Source organism: Leiobunum rupestre, chromosome 6 (genome assembly GCF_980474605.1).
Source record: "Leiobunum rupestre chromosome 6, qqLeiRupe1.1.hap1, whole genome shotgun sequence".
NCBI lineage: Eukaryota > Metazoa > Arthropoda > Arachnida > Opiliones > Sclerosomatidae > Leiobunum > Leiobunum rupestre.
This window is the reverse complement of record NC_143389.1, coordinates 27,270,027-27,288,150: the sequence shown is the minus strand read 5'-3', so window position 1 is coordinate 27,288,150 and position 18,124 is coordinate 27,270,027. Positions and strand designations below refer to the sequence as shown.

General features: G+C 36.0%; 1 protein-coding gene across 1 annotated transcript; it reads right to left on the bottom strand.

Annotated features, from left to right (window-relative positions):
• Positions 1 to 11,061: 11,061 nt before the first annotated feature.
• LOC149940548 (cysteine-rich protein 1-like) lies at positions 11,062 to 17,771 on the bottom strand. The gene is made up of 4 exons (XM_090177917.1): positions 17,537 to 17,771; positions 13,193 to 13,287; positions 12,468 to 12,525; positions 11,062 to 11,325 (listed from the first exon to the last, which is right to left on the bottom strand). The coding sequence occupies exons 1-4, from the start codon at positions 17,574 to 17,576 to the stop codon at positions 11,279 to 11,281; spliced, it is 240 nt and encodes a 79-aa protein (XP_090034043.1). The 5' UTR covers positions 17,577 to 17,771; the 3' UTR covers positions 11,062 to 11,278.
• Positions 17,772 to 18,124: the final 353 nt, after the last annotated feature.

Genomic DNA, 18,124 nt, shown 5'->3' with positions numbered 1-18,124 from the left:
CCAAACGGGTATCCAGGGCCGTGCTTAGGTGTTCAGCGGTCTTGGGCGAAGTGGTCTTTTTCTATGGGCGAACATATTTTAGTGACCCTCGTATATGTACTTTTCAATGATAAAAGTTTAGCGGCCCTGGGTGGCTGCCCCGCTCACCAACCCGTAAACACGGCCCTGCGGGTATCGTACGTTTCCAAGACATACTCTTTTTCAAATTTAGTAGGCCGAGCTAATTTAAGGGAGTAGTCTTAGTCGGCATCTGTCATTATTGTAACGACTTCGGGGGCGGATCCAGACCATCCAGTAAGGGGAGGGGCGATCATGGGCGCCAGCAGAAATGTTTGTAGGGTATGGGAAAATGGCAAGCTAACTAGAATTTGTGTTATAAATTGTCAAAATATTCAACTACAACCAATCAAGGTTTAGATGCTTTACTAGACTAACAACTAAACTATGTAGTCTTCATCAAATAAATATATTTTTATAACTTGAAAAGTTTCTACAATTAATTTTTTGCCCCCATTGCCCACCCCCCATGGATCCGCCACTGAACGACTTTCTCAAAACGTCATCGGTTGTTTCGTCTGCTGCCTTAATATAAGTCGGGAGAATGCCAAATAGAGGGAAAAGCACTAAATCACCAGATAAAATGAGGTTAAATGTGAAATATTTGCACGAAATTAGTATAAATGCCGTAAAAAATTAAATTTTGGACGAAAGCAATATTTAATGAACGTTTTTATTGGTGTTTTACTGAAATCTTGGAAAACAACGGCGGCCATGCTTAATGACTCCTCATGAATTATGTTACACTAATGCTTGGTTTCCACTAGCCTTCGTTTAAATTTTTAAGGCCGAAAAAAATAGCACGCGTCAAAGAAGAGCAACGGCCGATAAATGCGCTAGTGGAAACCTAGGTTTAGCTTTATTTTAGTATCATTTACCTGCATAGCAGTTGACAACATCTTTGGTGATGGCACAATTGGAAAATAATATTCCTCAGTCATCGTAATTACTAATGAATAACTTACCGTTTTTCTTGCGGTATACACTAGCTTTACATTGAGATCTGTTAATCCGGAATTAATAATTGCTTTCCTAATAATAATTTCTCTAGATTTGGAGCGAAGCTGAAGTTTGAAAACAATCTGTACTTCCTTCTACATCCACCATTTTCATGTACAATCACGTGACAATTAGTTCCGATATCAGTCAATAGAGGGCGACAGAAAAGTTGAAGTAGGCGAGGTTTTCTAAAATAAGTAGTCGGTCTCGCTACTAAAGCCCAAGGCTACGTTTGATCGTTCTCAGTCGCGTCTATCGGTTCTTGGTACATTTGACGTTTTTTCTATGCGATATGCGTTTTTTAGGTAGACGATTTTCGTACATAGTTATTGTGTTCTAAGTAAGTGTACATAGTGATTAAAGTGTTACTAACAATACTAACAATTAATAAAATATTGCTCATAGTTAATGTACCGGGTGATTCAAATATTGCCCATATTTATTTACAGTGTGATTAAAATATTTATCATAATTGATGTAGAGGGTGATTAAAACTTGCTCATAATTAATGGTACGGGGTGTTTTAAATATTTGTTGTGATTTATGTACAGGAAGGTTTAGTACACGTGGTGATAATTTTCTTGCAATTGTATATTATAGTATGATTGCAAATGTTATTCAAGATTTAATTTCACATCCAAGATCTATTTAATGTATGTACACAGTAGTTAATGACTTGAAATTGAACTATAATATGGAAGATGTACTTAAAAATTGAGATTGTGTGTACTCAGATGTACGTAACATCTTAATCTTCAGCTACGTATACCATATTCCTAGAAAATTTGCCCCCTCTCTTTTAACGTATTAAACCTAAATGTTTGGTATGATAGAAATTTACGTGAACCTAGAATTATTTCGTAAAGAATCAAGCTCCAATTTAATTCAAATTTCTAGTCAACAACAGATGAAAGTAGCTTCTTTTTGTAGGCGACTCTCTGTTTTATGATATACTGCGCATCAACGTGAGCTGAACTTAAACCTGCCAGTTATTTTTTAAAGCTATATATTTTTAAAGTAGATGTAGAAGCCACCTACCTTCTCGCGAGAAATTCTTTTCAGTGTTTTAGTCGGTAACTAGCATATTATTTGATAAAAATATAGGGACCCCCTTAAGCCCTGGGGCCCACCTGCTTTGCATGGTCTGCGAGGACCTTTTTTACACCACTGGACGACCTAGATTTACTCTACCCACCTCATCTTTCCTCCGCGATAAACTATAAGCATAAACAACAATATACACAGAAACTATATCAAGAATTATAAATGTTTAATTTCCGATCCATGGTTAATTTAAACTTACCAAATAAAATATCAAAGGAACTGATACTTCATGGTTAAAAATATTTATTTATTTCTTGGAGCTTTCGGACCGAGGTCGTTCGTCAGCCGTTAACTCGTTACTATATCAAGAAATTCATCGCTCGAACCAACACTCAAATCTTATCTAGCTCTATTTACTTCTCTATCTATTTTCAAAACTTGACATTTATACGTCAAATACACAGTGGCGTAGCGAGGAGGGTAGGGGCAGACGCCCCGGCCATCGGATTCTAGAAGACGCTCAATAGTAACTTATAATGATTAGTTTTCGTGGCTGCGCAATTCGGGAAGCTAGGGACGTGGCTTGAATTGTAGTATTTTACCCAGGGTGCCAAATATCCTAGCAACACGACTGCAGATACTCTGTTACCGGCCGTATTAATAATGATGTTAAAAAACCGTGTGTTCTGTTCGTAAAGGTTTTGTGTCAAATTTTGTCACGTAAAATTTAAATGTATTTTCAAAACTTAATCCAGATGTTTCCTCATTCCGTAAAACGTCAGGTGGTAGTCCAATCACACACCGCGGTATCGGCTCTAAAAGCCTTAGACACCAATAACTCGCTATGTGATTAATCAGAATATGTGAATAAACACGAATGAGATAATTGTCCGGGCTACGCCAACGGGGGGATATAAGGGTATCGGGACAGTCGGACAGAACACCTGAGGCGGAAGTCTGACAACCACGCGATAAGTGGTGAGCGGTCGTCCTCACGCGGCCTTCCACATTCTGGGATTACAGGAGTTCGCCACACTCCCGGCTCGGACAACACTCTAAAGCTTGGTTTACACTAACGTATTTATCGGCTGCAACCTAACTTTGACAAGTGCATTTGTTTTCCGGCCGTAAAAAAAACCAAAAAAATGGAACGAACGCTAGTGGAAAACTAGCATAAATCTGTTCGCCAAAAATAAAATTTACAGTTAATTTAAGGCTTGTACGAAAAATATTCATATAGCGTACAGTGAAAATGACGGTTATTTTTTACTTTTAGGTAGGTATATTGAAGCTATCCCGCGACTTTACGAAATAGATAAGAAAATCAGATTTTTTACGCTTCTTCAGTGCGCATTAGCGATGTGGCGTCTACGTTGAGTAGCCGCTTGGCCGTTGGCTCACATCCCAAAATAAATAACCCTCGTTCATAATTTTGGAGGAACAAACAAATATTTGTGTAATATATTCCCTTCGCCATTCCGCTTTGCGAAGTACAAGTGATTATTCGTGAATCATCCGACAAAGCATTGACTTTCATCGTGGATACAGTTTACATTTTGATCAATTGTGGTAAGTGAATTTTAATTACATTTAATATTATAATGTTAATGATATTATAATCTGGGGTGTGGCGAAAGGTTTTTGGTGGGCTGAGGCGACACAGTGACGTAGCCAGAGGGGGGGGGCATGGGGAGCATCCGCCCCGGTGCCGTTTGTCAGGGGGCGCCAAAAAGGCGCCCAAAGTATTAAAACGAATATTGAATTATATATTTAAATTATTGCTAGGGCATACGGGGGGGGGCGCAAATTGGAGTTTTTCCCTGGGCGCCAAATAACCTCACTAAGCCACTGGACGTAGCCAGAAATTGTTCAAGGAGGGCGGGGGTTCAAGTACTGACGAACTTTCGCTATAAAGTACACGTGAGTGGGGTACAGGCTCTTAGTTATCATATATTCTTAGGTGCCGAAATTAATCCTTGATATTATACGCCGGCCCGGGCTAGATACTAGAAGGCACAACGGGTGAGAAAATCAGGGGCGGCGATCGTAAGAATTTCCGGTGTAGGGCCGGCATTGGCGTCGCCAAAAATTCGTTAAAGGGGTCGAAGTTTGTGAATGTTACGAGGGTGGTTAGGAAGGGGGCAAAAATTTAGTACAGTAAAAGTAAGCTCAAAGAGAAACGGTTTGACACGAAACCTCCCTGTCTATTGGAGACCGGAAGCAAAGGCGAGCCTAGCCCGGCTCTTTTGTAGTTACCCATTTTCTTCCTCCCCTAAAAACGGCTTTCCTATTGGTGGCAGCCAACGTTTACACGTCTTTTGGCTAAGTTTTAAAAGTAGCGCGTGTCCAATTCTTTCTTCCTTCAATTTTCTATACTGAATTTTCAAACATTCTGTATACTTGACAAATGGATGAAAAATAGAATTTCTGATTCTATTTTTGGATTTTCGGAGCACCGAGCCTTTTGGCTCCTAGGGGCGCACCGGGCGTGATTTTATATATAAGAAAGCTCATAATTTACATAATTCTGTGTGACTCAACACTGAAGGGTGGAATTTTTAATGAAGATGTTTAAAAACATTTTAGATGAATAACTATATATTATAGTATTATAGTATATAAATAATTTTAGTATCTTCCTTAGGTAACCTTTCGGATGCGAAATTGTTGATGTTCATGTTTGATGGGCATATTGTGAATGATCACATAAATGGCGTGAATTTCATAGAAGCACTGAGTGCTCTTTTTCGTTATATCATGTACTCTCGATTTTTTACAGAGGTAAAGCTTCTCATTAATATCTTTATCTTTACCCTAGGGGTAGTTCACTCCTTCGCAGAGTGAAGAAATAATCAAAGTTAAAAATTTATTCACGATTAAACTTTATACAGCCAAAGCTACAAATTTTTAATTTAATCGGTTTAAATTTTATATAGCCAAAGCTACAAACATTAAATTATATCGGATTTAATCGGCCAAGAGGGCAGATTTAATCATGGGAGTGATCTGCCCCTCGTTTTAACCCTCTATGTCATTGGGAAAAGAACAACTTGAAGAACGGTTTTAATTCATTTTAAATAAATATTTTAAGTCAAAACTTCTAAATTAAGTATTCTAGTGCGGTTTTATATGTCAAAGGCATTTTCACTTAACCCTTTAGTGATAACTTGGGTAGTAGCTTAGCTGATTCGCTGATACCCGAGGTTCTATTCCCTACAAATTACTCTTGGTTCAGTTTTAAAGGTTTTGTGGAACTATCACTTTTAATACGTATTAATCATTATGATCTTTTTAAATTAAGGTACGCTGCAAAAATCAATCCATCGGACAAAAAGGGTAGTAAAAAGCCTCCACCGACAAACCCAAAAGTGCTATCATTAATTAATAAAATAGCAAACTATGACTGGTCCAACGTGAGGTGAGATTTAACAAATACGTCGGCTGTTTTTCTTGAAAATTCATTTTTTGACAATTGTTTCTTTACAGTGATGTTGAAGGTGAAGAAGATTAAAAAATTAATTTTAAATAAAATCATTTTTTAACGGGTTTTAAGGAAAGGCCTAGACTTCAAAATAAAAATATTTGCCGTAGTTGAAATTGTATTTGTGATATTCATATAATTTTTCTATGAACTTTTTCCTTATTTTGAAATAGCTTAATGTACAAATTTAAAGGGCAAAATAAACAACATCAAATGAAGCTTTCACAAACAGTTTTTTCTTAGATAGTAAGTGAATTAACTTATTAAAGACTGTAGTTTTATAGTATATAAACAATGGAGAAACAAATCAAGTGAAACACTTCCCAACGAAAGATTTTAAGTGATAGTCATGGGAATGCTTATGAAATGAACGTCAAAGGTAATACAGGGATCCTCAGATTTATGAAACAAAGACCAAAAGTGCAATAACCGTAGAGGCACTGCTACAAATCCGTCAGCAAACCATTTCGGAAAATTGAACCATTACTTAGAAATAACTGATTTTAAAACAGAAATTAACGTTATAATGACAGACGGCATAATGGTTTATAACCGTAACTAACGCTTTATACTTAGTCAGCATAATGGTTAAAACTATGCGAATGGACTGTTTTTAAAACAGTAATTTACGTTATAAAAACAGTCGGCATAATGGTTAAAACTATGCCAACGGACTGTTTTTAAAACGGTAACTAACGCTATGTAAACAGTCGGCATAATGGTTAAGACTATCCCAATCTACTGTTTTTAAAACAGTAACTAACGCTATATAAACAGTCAAAATAAGGGTTAAAACTCTGCCAATAGGCTATTTTTAAAACGGTAACTAATGATATATAAACAGTCGGCATAATGGTTAAAACTATGCCACTGAACTGTTCTTAAAACAGTAACTAACGCTATATAAACAGTCGGCATAATGGTTAAAATATGCCACTGAACTGTTCTTAAAACAGTAACTGATGCTATGTAAACAGTCGGTATACTGGTTAAAAATCTGCAAAAAAGAGTTATTAAAACGGTAACTAACGCTATATAAACAGTCGGCATAATGGTTAAAAATATGTCACTGAACTGTTCTTAAAACGGTAACTAACGCTATATAAACAGTCGACTTAATGTTTAAAATCTGCAACTGAACTGTTCTTAAAACGGTAACTAACGCTATATAAACAGTCAGCATAATGGTTAAAATCTGCCACTAAACTGTTCTTAAAACGGTAACTAATGATATATAAACAGTCGGCATAATGGTTAAAATTTGCAACTGAACTGTTTTTAAAACAGTAACTGATGCTATGTAAACAGTCGGTATACTGGTTAAAAAGCTGCAAAAAAGAGTTATTAAAACGGTAACTAACGCTATATAAGCAGTCGGCATAATGGTTAAGCCTCTGCCAATCTACTGTTTTTAAAACAGTAACTAACGCTATATAAACAGTCAAAATAAGGGTTAAAACTCTGCCAATAGGCTATTTTTAAAACGGTAACTAATGATATATAAACAGTCGGCATAATGGTTAAAACTATGCCACTGAACTGTTCTTAAAACAGTAACTAACGCTATATAAACAGTCGGCATAATGGTTAAAATATGCCACTGAACTGTTTTTAAAACGGTAACTAACGCTATATAAACAGTCGGCATAATGGTTAAAACTATGCCACTGAACCGTTTTTCAAACGGTAACTAACGCTATATAAACAGTCGGCATAATGGTTAAAAATATGCCAGTGAACTGTTCTTAAAACGGTAACTAACGCTATATAAACAGTCAGCATAATGGTTAAAAATATGCCACTAAACTTCTTTAAACAGTAACTGATGCTATGTAAACAGTCGGTATACTGGTTAAAAATCTGCAAAAAAGAGTTATTAAAACGGTAACTAACGCTATATAAACAGTCGGCATAATGGTTAAAAATATGTCACTGAACTGTTCTTAAAACGGTAACTAACGCTATATAAACAGTCGGCATAATGGTTAAAATCTGCAACTGAACTGTTCTTAAAACCGTAACTAATGATATATAAACAGTCGGCATAATGGTTAAAATTTGCAACTGAACTGTTTTTAAAACAGTAACTGATGCTATGTAAACAGTCGGTATACTGGTTAAAAAGCTGCAAAAAAGAGTTATTAAAACGGTAACTAACGCTATATAAGCAGTCGGCATAATGGTTAAGCCTCTGCCAATGGACCGTTCTTAAAACAGCAAATACTGTTTTAAAACATGTAATAATTACAGTTTATTTAAGAGCATTCTGTTAGTATGAAAACAGCTCCTTTACTTTTAATAGAACGGTAAGTGCTGCTGTTTTAACAGGTTTATTTTACTGTTTAATTTACTGCTATTGCTGGCATCTGCGAACGCCAGTAACTGCTGTTATTCTAACGGCTTTTTTTTCCGAGAGTGTGCTAGAGCATCCGCTCTTATTTCCACAGCTGTACACGAAGTAAGGAGGTGGTAGGCCCTTTGTTGCGCCTGTTGCTGGGTTGAGCGGCTTGCGTTGAAAGTTTGACCGTCAGCAGTAGGGTTCTCTTGCTGCTACGGCTGTTTTGTGACCTGTCCGGGCTATGGACGATAACGTAAGGCATAATGATGAAGACCTGCGGTGATAAGGATCTAATTCCAGGAGCACCGGGCTATAAATTATAATAATCAGCTAGGCTAATACCCAAGGCACCAACTTAGGCCCAAGTCATCAAGCGACTTTTAAAGCCATTAATTCCGGTGGCCGGGTTACAATGCGTAGGAGGGTGGTGGCAAGCCCTGCATGCCACGCTAGCCAACAGCTCCCTACACTAACTATTACCGTTAGCCTCGACAGGTTTTTATGGAAGGGGAAACCGAAGAACTCGAGGGAAAACCCCTTCAATTTAAAGGGGGTATAACCCTAGCCCGTTGCAAAAGTAATTCCGAAAATTCTAGTAGATCGGCCAGAAATCGCAAATCGGCTAGGTCGTTTGGCGAATTTCAAAAGAACGCGTTGGAAAAGTCACCGATGAGCGACCTAGCCAAAGGAAATCCTAGCCGACTCGTCTTTTTTTTTACATTTAAGCCCCACCCACAATTCAACCAATGAAAACCTGTTATTTTCACCGTAAAAACGAAGACATTTATTAGCAGACGAAATTTCTCCAGCTTTTAAGTTCTATGGTTTTTGGTTGTCACTCTGTGAATATAACCGATCGGTGCCTCCCATAGTTAAAAAAAAATATCGGAGACACCGAACCGATAGAAGGTTATCCATTGAGTTTTCAGCCTAATTTTAGGGAAGCTAGGCAAGGATTAATAAACCGTGATATGGGATACTGTATATAGTATAGCAGTGCTGAAGAATTTAGCAAGGGCTGGGAAGAAATAGCTTTGAAAGTATTAGCGGTTGGTTCTCGTAAATGTGGTTTCATCAGAAATGGAAAACAAAGGAAGGACAAATAGATTGATCTAAAACGTAGAACCAAAAAGCGAGCCCAACATATTCAAAGAGCCTGAAAAGTAATTTTTTAACGGACATGGATTTGTACACAATGTTTGCCTAAATTGTGGTGGAAATCTTGAACCAGATTTGCAAATTGTGGTATTTTTCCTTAATATGAAAGAAGGAAGTGCCAGGCACCTCGAAACCGGTTAGACAAAATATCATTGTAAATACCATGGATTTTATTAAATATGCACATTTAAATTTTTTTCCTTCTTTCATATTAAGGAAAATCAAGTAGTTTATGATATATTGTGAAATTGTCTAAAACGTTTTTCATTTAAATTGGGGGTCCTGGTGACCCTCGACCCCTCTCTGAATGATTTATTTCGAAGGTCGCAGCATTTACTTTGAAAGTCAATGACCCCCGGACTGCCCCTAACTGCAAGTCTGTATTGGACCCTGCAAATATGACCTAGAATCACTCTTCAACGATTTTTAAAATATTTTACGAAAATTAATATTCTTGCTTTTTATCCCCTTAAACCTCTTAATGCAAATGGTCATACTCGCATAGAGTGGAAGCGCATGAAACATTAATCCTAACGGGCCACCTTGTTTTCGAGACGTGAATAGCCCGAAGAGCGATGGTGTGGTTTTTACATTTTTTAGAGTATAAACAAAATTTTTTATCCAGATAATGTACATTACGTTTAGGCCAATTGTTTATTTGAAGCCTCGAAAACAAGATATTGCGTACGAAAAGTGTTAACAAGATAGCCTTCCACTATTTGCGAGTGGTTTACTCTATCGCAAATGATGTTGTACATCAAATTATAGCTTAAAATACCTATTCAGTAATGCCTTTAAATCATTGCTTGTACTCGGAATGGAATGCCATAACATTTTGCTCCCCAAAATATTCCAAGGTAATTGTTTTCACAATGTAACGGTTCGATTTTGAAAATTGTAATTTTGATTTTTGAAATAAACACCATCTGCTAAACCAAGTGGAAAACTGTGACGAAAATCGACTTACTATATATTTGTTTTATATATTTTATCTTTTCGTGTCGTACTCTTTGTATTCTCAAAATCAGTTCTGCAGCTTGATATTCACGATTAATAAATCCGTTCAAATCGAGCAAAGCGATAAATTAAGCCATATTCCCCGCTCTAGTCAATGTGGCCCTAATAAGGACTATGGGGCCCAGCTGGTAGTTGATAGGGAAAGTATATCAACTGTTTCATCGACGCCCACTGATTGAATTAGTTTTTAAAAGTAAAGGCCTAGTTATTCTCCGAAAAAACCAAAAGAAGAACTACCATTTCTTAAAAGAAAAAAATAAACTGTTCGCGTTAAACTTACTAAACGCTTTATTGTAGTTCAGTTCATTTCAGATGCAAGTAGGTGGAAGTTACGTCAAATCTCTAAACTTGGCAAGAGAACATCTCATCAAGTGGACGGTTGTCTCGCCATATAATTTATCCTAATGCAAAATAGTACAAATTTTCCTTGAATATGATAACCCTGGATTCGTTTATTTTCGGCGATATTGCTCATTAAAAGGAAAAATTCATACCAAATTCCACAAATCTCTTCCCCTTCCTCACATCGTGATATTTGATACGACCAATCATTATTTTGCGTTTACGGAGACAAGCTCTAAGATAGCCTTACAAACTCGTATATTCTAGCAAGAATTCAGGAGTATAGCATTAGTTTCTGGTACGATCCTTGCTTAATTGGGAGTGCGAGTTCCTTTGCTTTTTAACCACAAACGTGAAAATAGATGGTGATTGTCTACAAAGTACGCGAGGATAGGGTTTAGAATCTCTGGCTTCCCATATTCTTGGTCCATAAATTCCTTGGTTTTGGTGATAATTCTTAGCAGTCAGGTATTAGGGTTTGAACTTGTGATGTAGTAATTTAACAGTTCTTTTTTTTCAAAAATCGTCGTACATGATTAAAAACATGTATAATTTGATCCGGTTGTGGGTTATTAGTGTTACATAAACGACTACTACGTGAAATTATTTAAAAACACAACTGATGTAAAATTCAGATATATAATTGTATTTAACTAGAACATACATTTCATTGATTACAAATAATTAATATTTTTTAGTAAGTATATCTTTTTCGGCACTGGAATTGTTTACGATTATTATTATACATTTGATAAATCGTATTTAAAACTTTATGAATAAATTTGTTTCGTTATAAAAATTAAGCATAGAAGAATGTTATGGCAATTGGAAGAAAAACGAAGTTACTTCTTCACGTATTTATGACTTTCGGTTCCACCCCGTCCGTAACCTGCAAAAATTTAATTTTTGATCAATATTTGTAAATGTTGTCACGTTAATTTTAATGAAAATTAAAACCCACTCTCAACTGCTTAAATTAGAGGTAACGGAAAATATTAGACTAGTTAAATTAAAAAAAAATTAGTTCGAAGTTATAAATTTAACATTTTCCTTAAGTTTGAAAAAATACCCAAGAACCACATTGGCAATGTACAGTGAACATATCTTTTTTATAAAGGAAATAAAGAGTTTATTACAGCTGAAATGCTTATTGGTGTATATTTTTTATAAAAGCGTTACCATTCGGTGTTTTACAGTATTTAATATATGAAAGTACTAATATTCCAATACTGATAATAAAACACGTACATTTGAAAACTATTTCATCTGGAAAACCAGGTTTATAAATAAGTCAATATCCACACCCTTAGGTGTAGTAATATTCGCTGTAAATGTCTAGCACTGATGCAGTGAAAACATCCGCGGGAAAAAAGCTCCTGTCGAAAGCGACCTCGAATCTGCGACGGTACGTTTCATTATTAAGTCCCAAATAAATAGTTATCTCGTCAGGGAGACATTTTATATATACTTCTGCATTTGTTGTTTTGTAATAATTTTCATTAGAAAATCCACACATGGTATAGGCCTATTCGACCGAATGTTTATTTCAGGGTGAATTTCGTCGCACCGTACGTTAGGATAGATTAAGTAAGATCAGAGTTTGGTTACGTTAGGTTGCATACAATACATAATAACTGCCAAACTATATTTATTGGTTAAAGAAACCGCCCATTTCGGCTATATTCGGTCGAATTTGGCGTTATTAAAAAAGTTTGGTTGAATAGGATTATGTCGAATGAGACTAAAACATTAAAATGGTATCAGAAAAGGAGGACTAATAGCCTTTTTAATACTAGTTTGGTGAAGGGGCTGTAATCTAAGATGCTTATAGTATAGACTATTTGTTTAATTTCGAAAGCTACGCTTTAAAATCATTTATTTCAAATCGCCTTTTAAATGTAGTGATAACATAAGTTAGTAAAGGTCGAATTCGTCTGATAAATTAAATACTTCTCGGCCGCATGGCGTTAAGCGACTAAATTTCAAACGCTGTTTGAGAATTTTTAAGATGTCAATAAAATGTCGGCTTACCTCCAGGACCAAAGAGAGCCCCATAACACGGCGTATTGCAGTAAGGCTTTCCTTCGTGCTGTAAAATAAATACCACAATTTACAAATCTTATCAATCAAGGATGAACATTTTTATTTACCCTAGATTATTGTATATAGTCTATGCAGGGTACACAATTATCAGGCTTAAAAATAACTCTTGACATAATCAATTTACTACGTGTTATTTTAAAAGGACAACTCGGATTTTATATATGGGTGTAGTAATATGAAGTAAATCTCATCTTTATGTTATATCATATCAGAAATATATAAAACATATACCGGCCACCTGTATCGAGGCAATAAAAGTCGCCAATTTAACCTAGCTGAGTATTATGAAAGTTAAACTATTTCTTAAATGTATTTATATCTCTTACCAGAGGTGTAGCCAGGCTATAAAAATTACACTTGTAGTTTTGTAGTATTAAGATATTTCAAAGCTAAAAGTATACCATGATAACCGAAAATCCAAAATTTACCGCGACGTAAAAATGTATTTTTTGCAGAAATATCCCGCGAATATCATTAAAAGTTAATGTAGATGGATACTTCTTTCTAAGTGTATGTTATACACGTCTGGTCATAAATAATAACTGTGTTATAAAGGTAACAGCAGAAATTTAATGCGGACACTATTAATTTAACATTCGGTAAGAAAAAAAACAGTTCTAAGTTACAACAAAACTAGAAATAATGTTGGGTACCTCGGCGTGACTGCCCGGTGTTAAAGTCTTGTTGCACTTTTCACATCGTAAGCATCCACGATGCCAGTCTTTTCCTAATGACGAAAGTCTTTCGGCTGAAAATGAAAATTGCAAATTTATTAGAATTTTCCCTTTGATCTCGGCGCTAAATATTTCGATTAAATATGAAATAAAAATAAACGTTTACATTCGCGGGGCGATTAAAAGGGATAATTTATTTTTTCGTTGTGGATTGATTATTAAATTTAACAACTTTCGATATTGCGAAATCTTTTAAATCCGTAATTTAACGGCTTAGTAGCGCTAAAGTTACGTTCCCGGTAGTCATTAAAACCTAGTTTAAGTCGGGTTGATAGCCAATTTTGACCAATAGAACACAGAGAAACCCACCAAAAAACTAGTTACAAACTATAGTGCGATAAGAGATTTTCACATTTTCCCGAGTATAAAAACGGTGTTGACGTCATATTGATTTCATATATTAAAAAAAAAACGTGTAATTTAAACATAGAGGTTATTTGATCATGAATAATCAAAAAAAGTACGAAGCCGATCGTAAGACAATCAAATTTCTGAAATCGAAATTTTAACCCAGTGAAATAATTCTTAAATTGAAATTTAATTTAATTTATTATGTATCATTGTTTAATATTATTCTAGTTACTTTTAACCGTATACCCGGGATATTCCCACGCCCCTGGATAGTGTCCAAAATGAGTCATCTTAAATAGGCGTTTTCTCAGACAGAAAGGTATGTCTAACAATTCCTTATTTTCAAATACATGTATATCTTCAGTTCGGTGGAACTAGTTACTTCAATAGTGGGAGTATGACACTGCGAAGTTGGATCACTGTTTATCGTAGAAAATTTAGAGTTGAATGATATCTAGCTGGTTAATTTAAGTTTAAAAAAATGACATTAGCAAAGACCCTAGACAATTTAGTGCTCCACACTTGAGGCTTGTTACTAGGGCTGAAATATTCAGGTATTTCGCATTATGGGAAATACATAATCGCAATTAATATTTCATCAACATTGTTAAACTGATAGAAAAATAATATTATTTAATTAAATCCCTTTAAAAAGGGCAAAATCTTTTATAAAGAAGTCGGAAAAAAACATTTGATTATACAACGTTTTTCCTTTCATGTTTGCAATATATCGAATTTTTATGGATTTAGTTCTACCAAAGAATAAACCCTCCCGGAATTTAATCGGTCCTACTCCTGGAACGTACAGTATTTCAGTTAAAAGGAGCCGTTAAGGCTGTGACGCATTAAGCAAATTAAAACCAAATTAAGAAAAATGCAATTTTTAGGTACAGGCCATTTAAGTCATTTAAGCCACTAGAGACCACGCTCACTACTACTTTTTGTTCATTTTTAATTTATTATTTTTTTTTAAAAGCATTTGAATCGTTTTGTGTTTTAAATTGTTTTATTCTTTTTCATTTTAAAAAATAAAATAAAATAAAAAGAGACATTTGAATGCGCGTTAAAATAGTTTGCTTTACATCTCGACCAGGACCCGAATAGCAATGGAATTTAATTAGAGAAAGTGTGTTTATCTAATGCGTGTTACTTTTGATTTTAATGACATTTTAGATAATGGTGAGAAAGGGATAATACCAGTAATAAAAAATGATATTTGTGATTTTAATATTTTATTTTTTTACATCAAGAAGGGGTTCAGAAATAAAATTTACCAAATAAGAACATGCTTTCAATTTTTTTTTCCAGATTATCAATCATTGAATTAGGAAATACCAATTTAAGAATTCTAAAGTTCAATTAGACGATTCATTTTATATTTTTAACTTATAATTTACGTGTTAATCATAAGAAACGTTCGCGTAAGGCCACGATTCTCGCTAAGGCTTATGTTTCCCACAAAAATACTGCAGCAGACGAAATTTGTTTTGAACGTTTTTTATAGTTCTGATATCTGTACAAGTGTGGCGCTGCTGTTGAACATACGTCACAGACTTACTACCCCTTCCTACCCCCTTTCCGAAATCCTCTAGTAGTGAGGGAAAGAGAACAACTTAGGCGAAATATTTTTATCGGCCTATTGGTTTCCGTCCCAAATAATGGTCACTTCAATTTATAGTTTAATAGAATTATGAGCAGTTTATTATCGTAATACGATTTGTACAAGTATGGAATTTTAAGGTTTCCGATATACCTTTATTATATAATATAGCTTTCAAGATAAGTATGCGTAAAGGCTCAACAGTATACAGGTAGCGTGTAGTGCGAAAAGTTTGAAAAGGAGCCGCCCTCGTATTCATCTACCGCGTTTGAAACGGCGCACGCACACTGTCTCGCTCGATGTATGCGATGCGACTACTATTGAAACGAGAAAAAAACCCGGTATGAAACGATTTCCTTTATAAGGTTTCCGTAAACAATAAATTTGGGCCTCTTTAGTATCAGTTTTAAAGGGCAGTAAAGGAAAGTTCCTTAAGCGAGTCGCGGCCGTGCGCCGAGATCAAGTTTCTCAAAAGAGAGGCTATTCAAGATAACGTTTTCTTCATTTTAGTCATCGTTCTCCTTGATTGCTCTTTTAATACACACATGTCGATCAAAACAAAAAATACCGTTGATATTGTCAAAATAAAGAACAACATGAAAATAGTTTTCGTACGAACGTAGAATGATTATAAAGAATCTACAGGAGATAAAATTAGCGAATAAGTAGATTAGTCCAATGAGAAAAGGGATAATAAAGCTAAACCCTAAACAAATTTTAAGATATTTAAAAACTTACTAATAGCTCGTACCGATAGGTCTTCGAGCAAACAAAAAGACGCGAAACTCGGACCAAATAGATATTCGAGTGAAAAATTAAATTAAATAAAATAGCCAGAAATTCAATAAAATAAAATAGCCAGAAATAATCTACGTTGATTAACATTTACATAAATTTATTGAAAAACTATTACTTGAAATTAAAACTTTTATATATAGCTTTTTTATTTTAAACTTTAGTTCATCCATTTCCCGTGGTTTTTTTAGGACTTTGCGAGTTCTATTGGGGATGATTAAGTGTATTGTTGTTTGGGTTTCTCAGAACTACGTGGGAACGAAACAATAATATTTCTAAATTCTACAAAAGAAGCGAGTCTTTTCTATGATGTTCAGTTAGTTGACCAGACATAGTTATTAATAGCCTCACTTTTTGTTTACTCGTGTAGAATTAAAATATTCATACAGAAAAAAACTCAAGGGAGGGGGGGCGCTAAAAGACATCCTGAGCTATGGGTGTAATAACAAATCATCAAGTCACATGCAAAGCTTAAGCGTCGAGGGGGGGCGCTAAAAGACATCCTGAGCTATGGGTGTAATAACAAATCATCAAGTCACATGCAAAGCTTAAGCGTCAAAGGGGGGCGCCCCCCCATATATATCCGCCACTGCCACCACCACCGATAGTTTTATCAAAATATTTTTAAGCGGTGGACCAGAATGCGTACAAATTTGTCGTGACTAAACAAACAGATAAATGTCAATGGATTTGTACAAATGGTGGCGCCTACAATTTGCCCATATCTCTTCTTTTGTATAGACCGATTTCAATTATTGCATACCCATGAATAAACAGTGAAATTTACGAATATCTAAAGACGTTGTTCAACAATAAAATAACGTAAGCGTCACTAACCTTGACGTATCATAAATATGTTAATCCCAGAGATACGAGTGATACAGGAATCTGGGTTGTTAGCTACACCGTTATCATTTATGGAATTTAGGACCTCGTTACAGATAATACGAGAAACTAATTTCTTTACACTTTCAGGATTTGGGCCCGTTTACAACTTCTAGTTTATAATTTCAATTGACCTAAATATCTCTGGGCAGGTCATAACGTTGACGATGTCTGACATACGCCTCCGACGTGGGATACTACAGCATATTGACGAGTCACCAGTGGCGGACGTATGACAGCCACCCTTTGTCGTTGTCCTCAAGAGGAGGGCTGGATTGGATATCTTGGGCTCGGAGCATAGGGCATCGGCAGATGGGCGTGTTAAAACCTGAGCTAAAACCGTTTTTTCAGGGGCTATAGGACGCCAACCCTTTCGTCCCATGTGTCAATCAGCCCTGCTCAAGAGGCGTCCATGGCTTCCGAGACACAGCAGGTCACCACACCTTCCCCGCCAAATCACCATTAACAAATTTTCAATCATAACTTTAAAAATGCGGTTTTATTTTCTATTTCGTATCCATCAGTGAATTCGTACAAACTCATAATAAATTCCAAACGCGTTTTTTTTAACAAGACCCTACTTTGGCACTGACAACTCTTGGACGAACGGACAAAGAAAACCTTTTACTTACCAAAATATACTGGCTTATCACACTTTGGACAGTTTGGCATTTTGTCGTCACGGCAACCGAATCAACAAATTGTCGAGGAATGGAAACAATGACTGCGGGCGGTGGCTGGCCTAGAAAGAAACCAACTGGTGGCCCTGTTATTTTTTTCTCTCCGCTGGAGAAGAGCGCCGACGAGCGGATGAGGCTTTTATCAAAGCTGCGCGTCTCGAATAACGACGACGGAACAACTATTTCACAGGCCCGCGCCGTTCTATCGTTTTTGATAAAACGAAGGCCGGGGGAGTTTAGGGTGGGTAAAACTCGGTTACGAGTGTAGACGCTTATATTGCGCCTTTTCGGAAAACTAGTTTCGCGTTGATGGCCCCTTGTCATCCCTCCTCCCCCTCCCAACGAGACTGACGTAACGAACCGAAATACGAAATGCGCCGGTATATAATATAATGTAGGTGCGTTTCCCGTCGCGGGGGGGGGAGGCGTTCGAACCAAAGCCGATTTTTACAAAACGAAAATCGCCCACACGCTCTGGCTTAGCAATCTCTTGATTTGTTCCTCTCACTCCGACATTAATTTCAAGCTGCTCGTTTGAAT

Excerpts from the sequence above, each read along its gene's own strand:
- LOC149940548 (XM_090177917.1), bottom strand. The coding sequence starts at position 17,576 with ATGCCAAACTGTCCAAAGTGTGATAAGCCAGTATATTTTG. Across the intron at positions 13,288-17,536 it reads TGATAAGCCAGTATATTTTG|CCGAAAGACTTTCGTCATTA; the intron begins GTAAGTAAAAGG and ends TTTCATTTTCAG. Across the intron at positions 12,526-13,192 it reads CACCGGGCAGTCACGCCGAG|CACGAAGGAAAGCCTTACTG; the intron begins GTACCCAACATT and ends TTTATTTTACAG.